Below are 14286 nucleotides of genomic sequence, written 5' to 3' on the forward strand. Positions count from 1 at the left end.
AAAAAAACCCCTCTCTATAATGCTTTAGTGAAACCTATATATAAAGACCGCTCAGTTGAAATAGGCAGCCTTTAAAGGCTGGTATAATGACTGGGTAAAAAAGATGAACAATTCTATAGTGGTCATAGTAAAACCTGTCTATAAAAGCTACTGAGAAAGGTGGTTTTTATAGGCAGGTAGCCTATAATGGTTGGATGAAAAAATAAAACCTGTCTGTATTAATACAGTGAAACCTGTATACAAAGACCATTCAAGTTGAGAAAGGTGGCCTCGGACACAGTGACATGATGCTAAGATGGGATGTTACATGTATTCCAAATATTTTCATGAAATATTATGTCACAAAGGAAAATACTACTTCTTCTAATAATAAGTTCTTCTATAGCACATTTCAGGACCATAGGCCCTCACAATGCACTTTAAATAGTGCAATTTACTATCAATGGTAACACTTATCATAAGATAAAGTTCTAATGGCTTTTTTGAAGACTTCAATGTCTGTAATGGAGCGTAGGGATAGTGGGAAAGCATTCCAGAGTTTGGACCTCCACATACCAGTGCTCTTTCGCCATACATGTAGGTCTTAGTTGCTTCAGGATTGATGGTGAGAAGGTGTTGTGAAGGTAATCATAGACATCTTGGAAAAGAAATATCTGATTTTAATATTTGACCTCTTTTCCCCATCTTCCGTTTCTTGTTTAGGGTCCTCAAAGCCCTCCTGGTCCTCCTGGCTTCAATGGCACTGATGTGAGTAAGATATTCAGTTACAGTGATAACAGACCAATGATAATGATAATCATAAGTTTTTTTGTATAGTGCATTACACATAGGCATAATTGCATGTCTCTATTTTAAGCATTTTACTGATCAGAATAAAGAAGGAGTAAAAATGGTTTACTGGGTTTAAAATTGTGGTATATCCAGATTAATCAACCGCTGAGTTAAACAGAGCTAACATTTGTAAATAGGTTCATGCTATGGACAGGATCACTTATAAAAGTAGTAGTTTAATGAAATAATGTTCATGATTTCATATAATGATGCTCTGGTACTCTCATATTTTCCTGCTGCTACCCCATTGCATACTGATTTCTCGAATTCCCATAAGGTTTATAGAGTGACCACATGCTTCCATTGCAAAGTTGAGGCATTCAAAATTCCTCTAGCTTATTTATTAATTCAATTGACCTTTTGCTTGATTTATGTATTTAAAATGAATTGGAATCAAGCATATCTTCTCCTCCTCTCAATTCTTAAATACCTTTGCAAATTTCAAATATACTCAGGGTAAACTTTAATAACTTAAGAACTGCCTTATATTTACTATATTATTTATAATAAAGGTATTTTAGCAAGATAGTGTGCCACTCCCCATGGAGTAAATGATCATTAATGTAATTCCATTGTATACTACATACAGGGTATGATGGGATTGCCAGGTATTCAAGGTGAGATGGGTCTTCAAGGACTTCCAGGTGAAAAGGTAAATACTCTATTCATTCATCGTGCAGGGTAAGGTAGAAGTCATGTTTAATTTTGTTCAATTGTTTGCCAGAGAGAGAGGCGACTTTAGAAACCATACTAGAGATCAAGATTGGTCAAGGCTTGGTCACTTCTTGTCCTTTTCCTTACATTTCTGGTAATCTTCAAATGGCTCTGTAGCCTATCATGAAAATGAACTAAAGATTACAAGTGGTATGAGGAAGATGTGAGATTTTTTTAGTTGGATAAGTGCATTACATGCCTCAGTTGTGATCGCTGGAAGTTTTCTGGACTGTCAACGTGCACAACTACTTAAATGTATATGTTTTTGCGTGCTGCTACTTTTTTCATTCCCACTTCTCATTTGATTAGTATGCACAAAAATATATCTGCCATGGTGAATAAAAAATGGAGAGTAATTTTTTGATAACTTTGATATTTCTGTTGCAAATTTGAAGAACTATATTTGATCAATTTAGCCCTAAAAATAAATCCTGTCTTGAAAGGGTTAAAAGCCGAGTTGATAATGGAATCGAGTTGGCCTCCTAACTGTATAAAATTATATACACTTGAAATATTGTATCAAACCATATTATGTTCATGAAAATGTATGATGAAAAAAAGAAAAAAGATGCAGAAACCAATAAATTAAATCAAATCAAATCAAATCAAATGCACTATGTAAGGGTTACATTGAATCTGATATTATACATGTACACATCTCATTTATGTTTATTTCACTTTACTGGAATTGTAAATCAAGATGTTTTTTTAAACAGATAAATGGCGCCATACAAATGCTGTTAATCATCATCATCATCATCATCATGATCCCCCTTTTTGTTTTTGTTTGTAGGGTGCTTCAGGAGAATATGGACCACAAGGACTAAAAGGAGAACCAGGTCTAGAGGGAGTACCGGGAGAAAGGGTAGGTCCTATTAGGAGACCAACTAGGAATTATCATGGTAGTTTTAATCACATTGATTTGTCAGTATTGTTACTTTGTTAAAAGATTATGTCTACGAGTGATATGTTTTGATAGAAATAATAAGTGGCCACAGTATTCACATCATCATCATCATCATCATCATCATCATCATCATCATCATCATCACCATCATCATCATCATCATCATCATCATCATCACCATCATCATCATCATCATCATCGTCATCGTCGTCGTCGTCGCAGCCGCCGCCGCCGCCGCCGTCATCATCGTCATCATCATCATTGTCATAATCATCATCCTGATCATCATGATTATAATCATTATTTTGTTAATGATAATATTATATTTGTATAGGTGTATTGGAAATATACATTTTGTATGACTTTGAAGAGTGAGAGAGATCGCAATGTAACAAGTGAGAAAGAAAAGAGAGTGAGAGAGAGAGAAAGGGAAAGGGAGAGAGAGAGAGAGATAGAGATAGAGTAGGCTATTCACAAGAGCTACATGTTTGCCATATGTTGGATATTTTCTGAATGTAAGTCCTTTCCCAAGATGTTTAAATCTTCTTTGATTATTTGTCTTCACAGGGCTTACCTGGAGATAGAGCTGAAAAAGGTGAAATTGGATTACAGGTACGCACCCATTTACTTTTCATTCTTTTTAATACAAGTAAAACCAAAAGGTGACAATTAATGTTCTTATATTCTTTTGAATTATTACTACCAGTAATATGTATAAATCAGTGTATAGATGTGGCTGTTGGAAATGATTAACAGGCTTTAAGGCTAGTCTTCTGAGTCTGTTCTTTTCTTGTAGAAATCTCTGTCTGGTTTCTTGTAGCTAATCCAATTCAGATAAATTGTAACATTATTCTGCAACAACATAAAAGACATCAATTAGTAAATTGTCTGCTGCTTGTATAGCGCATATCACATTTTAACGTCTCTATACGCTTCCAAAGAGCTTTTGAAATTATTACTCCGGTTTTAACATGGCTGCCATTACAGCGCTCTAGCATTTCAAAGAATTAGTTCCTGCTAGGTACCCATTTACATCACCTGGGTCGAGTGTGGCAAATGTAGATTAATGTCTTGCCAAAGGACAGTATAGTACTGTGGCGGAACTCAAACCGATTCATAGTCTGGTGATATATCTGCTCGACCACGACACCTCCATATCATATATAGCAACTCTTTGAAATAGAATTAACGCCCTTCTCACTCCAAACAGACAAAAGGTGCTCAGTCAGAAGACCGTCATTGAGAGCATATGTTTTCATTGAGAAATATTCCAATTTCCATGTAATAATTAAATGCACTTCATTAAGATATCATCAGATCAAAGCCAGAAGGGCATTAACTCCTATAATACTTCTACACAGACTTAACACCTTCAGGCACTCAACAGCTAGTTAATACATTCACATGTTCTTTTGATCCAGGGCGTCCAAGGACCGGAGGGTTATAAGGGAGAGGTGGGTCCTGCAGGAGCTATAGGATTACCAGGGAGCCCAGGAGCTCAAGGGGATCCAGGGATTAACACCTTTAAGCACTCATTAGTTAATACATTCCCATCTTCTTTTAATCCAGGGCGTCCAAGGACCGGAGGGTTATAAGGGAGAGGTGGGTCCTGCAGGAGCTATAGGATTACCAGGGAGCCCAGGAGCTCAAGGTATCCAGGGATTAACACCGTTAAGCACTCATTAGTTCATACATAACCATGTTCTTTTGATACAGGGCGTCCAAGGACCAGAGGGTTATAAGGGAGAGGTGGGTCCTGCAGGAGCTATAGGATTACCAGGGAGCCCAGGAGCTCAAGGGATCCAGGGATTAACACCTTTAAGCACTCATTAGTTCATACATAACCATGTTCTTTTGATACAGGGCGTCCAAGGACCGGAGGGTTATAAGGGTGAGGTGGGTCCTGCAGGAGCTATTGGATTACCAGGGAGCCCAGGAGCTCAAGGGGATCCAGGGATTAACACCTTTAAGCACTCAACTGTTAATGTATTCACATCTTCTTTTGATACAGGGCGTCCAAGGACCAGAGGGTTCTAAGGGAGAGGTGGGTCCTGCAGGAGCTATTGGATTACCAGGGAGCCCGGGAGCACAAGGGATCCAGGGGATGAAAGGAGACAAGGGCGAGTATGGAGATCAAGGAATCCAGGGATTAAGTATTAAAGGAGACAGAGGAGATATGGGATTAGCAGGAGTAGCCGGTACGAAGGTAAGATTAATTACGACATTTGTCTTGTTTGGTTAATGTCTTGAGAAATGTATTTACGCCAGAACACATCATTTCTATTGTCAAGTTTTTTGTGTACTGAACAAACGGAACAATGATATAACTTGTGTCTCTGTCTCTCATTCGTATGTTTACATGGAAATGTATTTATTAACACTATCATTTACTGTTCTAATGGCTAATGGTATAGTACATCACTATTTTAACTTATTCAACATGCTTTTAATATAGTCTTCTTAATACCCCGATAAATCTCTTTCCCCTCGTGTGATATCTAATTTGTACACACATTGCTGATGATAGATGTTTGTTTTATAATTGTCATAATATTATGGTGACGGTGATAGTAAGGTTAACAATATTTTTAATAGATATGATAGTAATACCTCTATATGGTTATAATGTTCATATTGATGATGAGTATGTCAATGATGATGATTATTATACTGATGGTTTTGATAATCATGACAATGAGATTTTTACGACCCTTGATCGAACAACAATTTTTTCACTCAAAACTTCTGAAACGACACCCAGCACTACACCTAATCCTAACCATACCACCTAAAATCCTGATGTACCAAAACACATAATCTTATATACCTAACAAATTAAAGCCCAAAGCAGAATTCAGATCATTAGTACCGGTAATGAAAGTGGTGATGAGTATGATGTTGCTAATGATGGCATTGATGATGAAATGATATGGGTGAAAACGCATCCGGACACCTACCCCCTGGACAACCACCCCCAATCAACTACTCCCTAGGACAACTCCCCCCGGACAACTACCCGCTAGTATAGTTGTCCGGGGGGAGGTGTCCTAGTAGTATGGGGGTGAATGTCCATAGGGTAGGTGTCCTAGAACTGGGTAAAAAAAAATTAAGATCAATGGGAATGACGAAGGTGGTGAAGATGATAATGATGGCATTGATGATGCTTGAATAAGATTGGGTGATTTGGTTTATTAACAGGGGCATAAAGGAGAAGAAGGTAGCTTTGGCAAACCTGGAAAGAAAGGGGAGCCAGGAGCAGGGGTATGTCTAATTATTTCCCCCTTTTCATTATAATATTGAGTGCTTTATGCTTGAAGAGATTAATTCCAAAAGCAGCTAAATCCATTTTGTAACTTGAGAGAAAAAACAAATTGTTTACCAGATTTTGTACAGGCATCTATGGCAAAGTGATGTTAGAAGGTGCATTTTTTCATAATTGCTCCAAAAATTTAGGTAAATACTTTTGTTGAAAGACGGGTACTGAAGTAAACAATGTTCTGATATCAATAACTAAATTTTCATCAAAAGTGGATTTAGCTCCTTTTGGAATTAAACTCTTCATTTTCATACTATTCGAAAGTTTGATGAACCCCTATAGTTTGCCAAAATGGATATTCCAAAATTATTATTACACAATTTTTAATATGATTTAACTTGAAGTCTGTAAATAAATTGGTTTTATAACAATAGATTTATGATTCTATATTTGAAAAGGGTAAAGCATGAACGTTACCTGGGAAATTTCTTTATTTGTAATATTTTGTTGCAAAGTGGAATAACTGCTTTAGACTTGTTGAAGGATTAGCTGACAAAGTAATACCTGAGAAGGCTGGGATGCATTGATGTTAAAACAGAATTGAGGTTGTTGTTTGTGCAAGGCTAAAAACAAACAAGCAAACAACAACAATTATGGAAAGATATTATTCCATTACATTTAACATTATGTAACAAAAACAAAACTTAACTGGTAGTTCTCTTACTTTTTAAACTTCTTGTTCTCTTAACATCCGAATTGATATGAAAACTAATATCTTTTTTAGATCTTAATTTATTCTCTTTCAACTCTCATTCTCTTTTTCCTCTAACGTCTATGTCTGTTCTACAGTCACCTGGTGCACCGGTTAGTATGGTTTACTTACAAAATCTTCAAAGTAATAATTTTGTCTCTTTACAACTATATTGTTGGTGATATTCATTGATCCATTTAAACTTAAAGTTATCACAAATTGGTGGAGTTACCTCATATTTACACATCAAATACTTTGAAAATATATTCAAAGAGCAGATAAACATTTATCTTATTAGAAGGGTTATTCAATTTAGTTATTCACACTTCAACCTTATTGATTAGAATTGCCATATACATTATTTGGTTTCTTTTGAATTCAGTTTTAAACCCCTCTAAGGTGTGTTGGGAAATTTAATGTCAAAATGTATCATAATGTGAAAGAGAATGTCATTTAAGATACACTTCTGCAAAGATTTACCCCCCAAAAATGTGTTTAAAGACAAATACTGATAAAGGCTACATAATTTGGGTTTCTTTTGTATGCAGAAAACAATTTTTTTTTAAAAATTCTTTCATCAATATTCGACTTCAAACACATTTACCGGGTAAAAATATTTGCAGAATTGTGTCTTAAATGACATCCTTTTTCACATTATGATACAATTTACACTTTAGAGGGGGCTTTAAACTTTCAGGGGGTTAAATTGATCATATATTGTTCTTCATAAATGTTATAAGAAGATAATAGCCTACATGCAGCTCCAAAGGTGACTTTTGATTGATGTAATTGTTACCTTTTTTGGTCTAATTGAATATTCATAAAGTTTTGATAATAAATTGTTTTGATGCAGGGATTAAAAGGAGAACCTGGAGACCTTGGTATGAAAGGAGAAATCGGAAATCCAGGCAGAAATGTGAGTTGATCATGGGTTTGGTTTGTTTGTCTGTTTGTTGGGTTTTTGTCCTAATTTGCATAAATTATGTGGGAAGAATGGCCTGTGGGCCATGGACATTAAGTTGACCTGTTCCTTTCCCAGGCCACCTGGTCAGGTGTGCAAGTGTCAAATTATTTTATTCATTCACTATGTACATTGTATATTTGTTCCTGATTTTGTTTCTTTGGAAAATGCCAAATAAATAATAATAATAAAAGGTTTGAGTACATGAAATAGAAGTTGTATTTCTCAGTTAACAGAACATTCTCAGCTATGAAAGAATGCCATTGTATGTCTGTTTGATATCTTTCAGGGTTTACAAAGCTCTTTGGAAGCACAAAGGGATGTTATATAATGTGATATGCGATATACAAGAACTGAATATTATTATTATTATTATGGTTTTATAGCAGACAGGGACTTGAACCATGCTCCTTGTGATCTACCGTCTAATGAAATTGTTTATTTCATTTGATATTTTTCAGGGTTTACATGGTTTAGCAGGTCCAACTGGGGCACCTGGTCCTCAAGGAAGATATGTAAGTTAGATCGCCCGCTCATCAGTCGCTCTCACATCAATCAATCTTTTATTTATTTATTTCATTTTCATAAAAATACAGTCAAAGCAAATAAGCATGCATACAACAAAACAATGACAAATCAGAGTAATCGATATCATGGGGAACATGTTTTAATAAATGTGTCACTTTACCACTTATATAAAATGAAAAAGGAGAAATTTGATAAAGCCTATGATGGCTTTGTGAGACAAAGCTCCAAATGAAATATACAATTAAATATTATGGAGCATAGATTATACATCACAAGGATACAAACAAATACAACAAAATTGAGTAACTTATTGTGGAAAAGAGGGATTCAGAAGATGAAAGATGGGGTGGATTTTTCAATGGTATACATGGTTAAGCAGGTCAATATATATACCAAGTAAATTATGATCAATATACAAGATCACAAAGCATTTCCTTTCTAGTGCAGTTTTAAACCTTCTGAGCTACATGTACCATGTTGTTCCGACAATTGAATTGAATTTAAAGAATGAAATGTTGATCTAAAATGTTTTGTTTCATTGGTAGATTTAGTGCATTTTCCCTGGATACAAAGCTCATTTTTGCCTTGTATTTCATGGTTGTATATAAACTGCTTTACATATTCACTTAATGAAATTGAAAGTCTGTTGTCTAAAATTGCTAATTCCATTGAATTAAAATGTTTTTATTCTTTATTCCGGTTTGTATCTTTTTTCCTTTGTACCAGGGTGTTGCAGGGACGAAAGGAAGTAGAGGAGATATGGTATGTATTAGGATATTCATCATGTCATATTGTCCTTTTTCATGAGCTTCAGCCTATAAGACTGACAATGTCCATCTCATGTCTCCTGACACTAACAGTTCTCAGGGTGACATCAGATTGATATTTGTCCGTCTCGTGAGCTTATAGCCTATTTACATGACGTTCCTTGTTCATGTACCATTATATCATTCCTTCTTTTCAAATTAAACTGATTTGTTTTTGTTTTTTGGTGAGAATATATGGTGGCCCTGAAGGGACATCGCGAATAGACTAAATCGTGAAAAATATGCGATAAAATTCACGATATCGTCAATTTTATCGCATATTTTTCACGAAGAAATTCACGAAATTGACGATATCGTGAACTTTATCGTGAACTTTTCACGATGAAATTGACGATATCGTGAATTTTATCGTGAAAAGTTCACGATATAAAGTTCACGATATCGTCAATTTTATCGTGTACTCTATCGTGTACTCTCCTGACGGGCGCTTCGTAAACAAAACCAGCCCTAGCTGGGGGAGACAGAGAGAAGGAAAAAAGGGAAAGGGAAAGAGAAGATAAAAGGAAAGAAAGAATAATAAGAAGAAAAGAGGGAAACGGGGGGGGGGGGGGGGGGGGGGCGAAGGGCTCTTGCCTCCTCCTCACTCCCCCCCCCGCCAAAAAATAAATAAGGAGAGAGAGAAGGGAAAGGGAAAGGGAAAGAAAATATAAAAGGAAAGAAAGAAGAGGAAGAAGGAAAGAGGGAAACGGGGGAAGGGCGAAAGGCTCTTACCTCCCCCCCCCCCCCCGCCAAAAAAATAAATAAGAGAGAGAGAGAGAAGGGAAAGGGAAAGAAAGAAGAGGAATAAGAGGGAAACAGGGGAAGGGCGAAGGGCTCTTGCCTCCTCCCCCCCCGCCAAAAATAAATAAGAGAGAGAAGGGAAAGGGAAAGAAAATATAAAAGGAAAGAAAGAAGAGGAATAAGAAGGAAAGAGGGAAACGGGGGAAGGGCGAAGGGCTCTTGCCTCCTCCCTCCCCACCCCCCGCCAAAAAAATAAATAAGAGATAGAGAGAGAAGGGAAAGGGAAAGGGAAAGAGAAGATAAAAGGAAAGAAAGAAGAGGAAGAAGAAGAAGAAAAGAGGGAAACGGGGGCGAAGGGCTCTTGCATCCCCCCGCCCAAAAAATAAATAAGAGAGAGAGAGAGAGAGAAGGGAAAGGGAAAGAGAATAAAAAAGGAAAGGAAGAAGAATAAGAAGAAAAGAGGGGCTCTTGCCTCCTCCCCCCTCCCGCGCCAACAAATAAATAGGAGAGAGAGAGAGAGATAGAGAGAAGGGAAAGGGAAAGGGAAAGAAAATATAAAAGGAAAGAAAGAAGAAGAAGACGGAAAAAGGGAAACGGGGGAAGGGCGAAAGGCTCTTACCCCCCCCTCCCCCCTCCCGCCATAAAGGGAAAGAGAAGGGAGAGGGAAAGAAAATATAAAAGGAAAGAAAGAAGAGGAAAAAGAATAAGAAAAGAGGGAAACAGGGGCGAAGGGCTCTTGCCTCCTTTCTTTTCTTTCTTTTCCTTTCTTTCCTATTCTCCCTCTTTTTTGTTTTTCTCTTTCTTTCTTCTCTTTCCCTTTCCTTCTCTCTCTCTCTCTTATTTATTTTTTGGCGGGGGGCGGGGGGACGAGGCAAAAGCCCTTTGCCCCCGTTTCCCTCTTTTTTTCTTCTTCCTCTTCTTTCTTTCCTTTTATCTTCTCTTTCCCTTTCCCTTTCCCTTCTCTCTCTCTCTCTCTCTGATTTATTTTTTGGCGGGGAGGGGGGGGGGGAGTGAGGAGGAGGCAAGAGCCCTTCGCCCCCCCCCCATTTCCCTCTTTTCTTCTTATTATTCTTTCTTTCCTTTTATCTTCTCTTTCCCTTTCCCTTTTTTCCTTCTCTCTGTCTCCCCCAGCTAGGGCTGGTTTTGTTTACGAAGCGCCCGTCAGGAGAGTACACGATAGAGTACACGATAGAGTACACGATAAAATTGACGATATCGTGAACTTTACACGATAAAATTCACGATATCGTCAATTTCATCGTGAAAAGTTCACGATAAAGTTCACGATAAGTTCACGATATCGTCAATTTCGTGAATTTCTTCATGAAAAATATGTGATAAAATTGACGATATCGTGAATTTTATCGCATATTTTTCACGATTTAGTCTATTCGCGATGTCCCTTCAGGGCCACCATAAGAATATCTTTTGCTCTCATATGTGATCTCCTAAATAGCAAAGTGGCCTAAACTAGGCTTAAACTGTCTAAAAATATTGTGAAAAAATGTTATTAATGTAGTGGGCTTCCATGTTTCTGTGTAAGTAAGTATTCAAGGATATTACCATCGTTCCACACATGTAATTTTGTGTCTCCTCCTCTGCCCAATCATGCACTTTAACCCATTCAGGACAGACTTTACTTTTGGTGTTTAATTGATCACATATCATTCTTTAAATTGGCAACAATAATATATTTGTCCTTTATATATTGCTACATTGCTAAAATAAAATGTAATGTCTCCGAAAACAATGTTTATCTAGAATGTTATCAAAAAGTTGAATAAATGGAATACTGTATCCCAAAGAATGATGACTTTTAAAGCTTATTTTCCTTTTTAAAATTCCTGGCTTCATACGCAATATAGTCATGAAAAAAAAATGGATGCAGGTGAGTGCAGAATTGTCTGCCCTTTGTACTTGTGTATCTGGCAATTTTTTAGGGCTTCGAAACACAAATTATTGAGGCAAACTACAAAATATGCTGGATTGATTGTTACGAAAGGGTTAAGAAGATTTTTTCAATTGTACTGTATTTTTTCATAGATGGTTTACAGTGTCATGTCTGAATAAGTTGTAAATTAAGTTTTTTATTTCTTTTGTTATATTTTTACAGGGTTTACCTGGGCCTCAAGGTTATAAAGTAAGTTTTGGTTCAGTCCGTTTGTGAGGATTTAAGATTATTTCTGTCAAATTGATTGTCGTTACCTTAAAGCATAAAAGCAATTTTCAGTTGAGTACCAAGCCAAGGAGCATTAGAGTGTATCAAAAGTAATTAGTCTACAGTTAGCATATATCAAATTAACCTAAAAAAAAGCTTTACCTTTCCATGGATGGGCTAGCGGTTAATAAATATGAAGAAAACAAAGGAAAACATAAAACAAAACCCAAGAATGACTTGGGTTCCGTGCAAGCTCTTATTCCATATGTTCAGGTACATGTGCATTACTAGCCTACTACCATACTCACAAGTTGCTTGTATGTAAATTGAGGGTGTATAGAGATCTACATTTACCACATCACATTTTAGTATTTAGTATTTGAAGCTGATATTTTGAGTGTATTATATGGAACCCCTAACATTCAGAATAAATTAGTTTTCAGTGATTGACTTTATATCTGTGTAAGGGGTCAGAATAGATTTCCTAATAATTTTAAAACAACAAATAGAATTGTTCAAGAAACTGCATGTTCACTACTAATGAAGATTGAAGGTTGTTTAAAAATTTGTTTGTATAGGTTCATAGAATATATTCATATTTCAGTACAAGTTTTGTTTATGTAGCTTGTAAAACCCTCATCAGTTTGTATCACTGTGATATTTCTCCCTTTTTTTGATCTTTGTAGGGAAGTCCTGGTGATTATGGCCCAAATGGTGAAAGAGGAATAAAGGTAAGGACTTTCATGGAATATTTTCACTTAATTATTATTTTACGAACTTTACTGTCCATTTGGTGATGCCTGATTTTAATTGTTATTTGTTTTATAATCTCTTGTATTAAAAAACTTTACTGTCCATTTGGTGATAATTGAAATGAATAATTTTTGTGTACAATATGAGAAATCATAGATCGAATATCACATTTTCTAGTATTTTCAAAAATCTCCACAAACTTTGGTCACCCCATCATACCATTCCTTTTCTAAAACAAACCTTATAAATCTTGCCTTTATTTCTCATCATAAACCTTCTTCCAGCTAAAGCACTAGGAGACTAAATTCCCCCATTTTTAACGTTATAAAAGTTCTCATTCATCCTTCTAAATGTTTTGATATTTTTGTTTGTAGGGAGACCAAGGAAGGCAGGGTAAGAGAGGGAAACGAGGACCCAAAGGCTTACCGGGAGCACCAGGGTTAGATGCACCTTGCCCTGTGGTAAGTACAACTCATCTTTAACCCCTTCTATGTCAGGGGCAACAAATCCTGCCCACGATGAGTGCTGAAAATTTTGTTGGACTGAGATTTGGACTGAGATTTGGACTGAGATTGGCTACATTTTAGATACCGGTATTAATAATTACATAGCAATATTTCTTATGCACTCATATCCATCTCCAGGATATGATCTGTTTGCATAAAGATACATCGTTATAACAAATAGTTTAGAAAACTACATAAGGTAAACTCCATAAATATAATATTGAATGGATGAAAAAAGAAAATTATGGAAACCGAAATACTGTCTTGTGAGAAAGGTATTCAAGTGTCTTTTGAATGATTTTAGAGTAGGTCAAGATTTGGATAAACAGTGGGAGGGGAGTTCAAAAGTCAGGGTGTAGTAAGACCTTAGACAAGACACAAACAAGGTTCCTTCATAGCACGGTGTATTCCCATGCAGAAAATTGAGTGTTCAAAAATAAAATCAGATGTGATACACTGTCTTTATACAGGAGTTAAGGGAGGGGGGAGGGGGGTAAAATGTTTCAGAATGTATTGTAAGTGTGCATTCTCTACATATTAAAAGTATATAAGAATAAAAGCTTCGCGTTTTAAGATGATTGAAATAACACTTGTTCTTTCTTCACCCCCCCCCCCCCTGTCTTCTTGCAGGGTTCTGATGGCTTACCCCTCCCTGGATGCTTCCCTGCTGCATAGCCTCAAGGTTAGTACAGTCAAACCTGCTTTAGTGACCACCTCTCTACAAAGACCAATTTGTTTCCCTTGAAAATGGTTTCTCATTGAAACATGTACTAAAGGAACCTGTACATAAAGACCACCTGCCTATAAAGACCACTTGTCTCTCTTGGGAGGTCTTTATAGACTAGTCTCACTGTACCAACAACAAAGGTGAATAGTAGAGTGGTATCCAACAAAATATGAGAAAAAATGAGGGTTTGCAGCCAAAATCATGTTTGCTTTTTATGGTTTTAGTACACCATTGCACATGAAGTTGAAATAAATATTTACCTCTTTTCATGAAATTATTGTGATGATACGATTTATTCTTTATAGACAAAGTATATATTTCCTTGTGATTTTACTGATCATACCTTACTGATCACTTTAATTGATCAATAAAGCTTTGAGAAGACGTACATTTTTATCTACCAGGAATAAATCATGTTGTTAAAATTATTTTATGATAATATGTTACAAAAGTTTATTTCAACTTTTTGGGAAACAGTATAAGATTGTATCATTCCTCTCTGAAAGCAAGTCATGATATATATTACCAGTGATTGCTAATAAATATACACTTTACATTTCCTTTATTTCTTTCAAATAAAAATATTTGTTATGATGGTTGTGAGGAAAATTAGGTATGTCTTCAATATCAAGAATAGACTAAAAACA

The 14286-nt window shown here is 36.1% G+C and overlaps 1 protein-coding gene across 1 annotated transcript in view; it reads left to right on the forward strand.

The window, feature by feature from the left end:
- The window catches only part of LOC580931 (collagen alpha-5(IV) chain), a 32717-nt gene that overhangs the window by 14597 nt on the left and 3834 nt on the right, over positions 1–14286 (forward strand). The window contains exons 14-27 of the mRNA XM_030979953.1: positions 703–747; positions 1421–1483; positions 2339–2410; positions 3020–3064; positions 4464–4658; positions 5651–5713; positions 6558–6572; positions 7313–7375; positions 7882–7935; positions 8675–8710; positions 11609–11635; positions 12340–12384; positions 12781–12867; positions 13543–13594. Of these exons, the coding sequence (XP_030835813.1) occupies positions 703–747; positions 1421–1483; positions 2339–2410; positions 3020–3064; positions 4464–4658; positions 5651–5713; positions 6558–6572; positions 7313–7375; positions 7882–7935; positions 8675–8710; positions 11609–11635; positions 12340–12384; positions 12781–12867; positions 13543–13587 (855 nt within the window). The 3' untranslated portion in view covers positions 13588–13594. The remainder of the gene's footprint in view (positions 1–702; positions 748–1420; positions 1484–2338; positions 2411–3019; positions 3065–4463; positions 4659–5650; positions 5714–6557; positions 6573–7312; positions 7376–7881; positions 7936–8674; positions 8711–11608; positions 11636–12339; positions 12385–12780; positions 12868–13542; positions 13595–14286) is intronic.

Source organism: Strongylocentrotus purpuratus, unplaced genomic scaffold, assembly GCF_000002235.5.
Source record: "Strongylocentrotus purpuratus isolate Spur 01 unplaced genomic scaffold, Spur_5.0 spur5_scaffold_10, whole genome shotgun sequence".
NCBI classification, from domain to species: Eukaryota; Metazoa; Echinodermata; class Echinoidea; order Camarodonta; family Strongylocentrotidae; genus Strongylocentrotus; species Strongylocentrotus purpuratus.